Source organism: Cynara cardunculus, unplaced genomic scaffold (assembly GCF_001531365.2).
Source record: "Cynara cardunculus var. scolymus isolate 2C unplaced genomic scaffold, CcrdV1 Un_Scaffold_9035, whole genome shotgun sequence".
In the NCBI taxonomy this organism is placed as follows: domain Eukaryota; kingdom Viridiplantae; phylum Streptophyta; class Magnoliopsida; order Asterales; family Asteraceae; genus Cynara; species Cynara cardunculus.
This window is the reverse complement of record NW_020204639.1, coordinates 356-1,304: the sequence shown is the minus strand read 5'-3', so window position 1 is coordinate 1,304 and position 949 is coordinate 356. Positions and strand designations below refer to the sequence as shown.

The window sequence follows — 949 nt, the reverse complement described above, 5'->3', positions numbered from 1 at the left end:
AAAAGAAATACAAAGTTTTACACCATTTTGTCGGAAGAAATTGTGCAAATGATTAGATATGGACCAACACCATTTCAACAGTTTTACACAAATCCTAAAATATATTTGCGTTTTTTTCCTGGTTGGGGCATGTTTTGACGTTTCAGCACAGGGCATTAAAAAKCTTTGAGCCAGCCCTGATTGCAATGGAACTCATTTAGTATGAAGAGGGAAATCCGTGTAACCGAGCCCTCTATGTGTTGTCGGAAAGATGGTRAAACGAAAGCTTGCCAAAACCCCAACACTCAACGGCAAATTCATCAGCAAAACGTTCATATTGGCCTCCGATTCAGGAAACAACAAGCTTTGCACGTCGGTATCGCTTATAGCAAACACCAAGAACACAATAAGCGAAAGAAAAGCGTGACCGATATCTATGCCACTGATTTTGAATCTCTTCAACCCCTCCTCATCCTCATCCTCTTGATCACAGCAACGGGGGCGAGTTCCATAATCAAATATATAAAACCCTTTGAAGGTGTCAATGCCGTAGTAAAGCTTTCCATYAGAGGGATCTATGAAGCTGTCGGTGAAACATGTTGGAAAGCATATCACGGCAGAGACTCCGATAAAGGTTGTTCTGGTTCACTTAAACAAAAACAAAAAGGAAATTAGAAACCTAACCCGACTTTATCTTATCCGATTAAGACCGGTCTTTGTATATCTAACTGCCCTCCAACAAATCTGGTTCGCACCGATTAAGGGCGTAGAATGATCATGAGGTCATGGTCTAGTCTGATTCAAAATGCTCATGTCTACTCCCTCGTCACTTRCTCTCTCTCTTTTCCTCTATGTTAGTAAACGCATATTCAAAACAAATAAAATTTTCAGWTATTAGTAATTCACATGACCAACAACAAAAAAGGATAAAACCAACAAGTTTCGAATATAGGATTTACGTTCATCGATG

General features: G+C 39.6%; 1 protein-coding gene across 1 annotated transcript; it reads right to left on the bottom strand.

The window, feature by feature from the left end:
* Window positions 1–192: 192 nt before the first annotated feature.
* On the bottom strand, window positions 193–619 carry LOC112505205 (protein DMP10-like; the record flags this gene model as incomplete). The annotated part of the gene is made up of 1 exon (XM_025109145.1): window positions 193–619. A coding segment is annotated over one exon (427 nt), but the record flags the coding sequence as incomplete, so codon positions are not given.
* Between the last annotated feature and the right edge of the window lie 330 nt (window positions 620–949).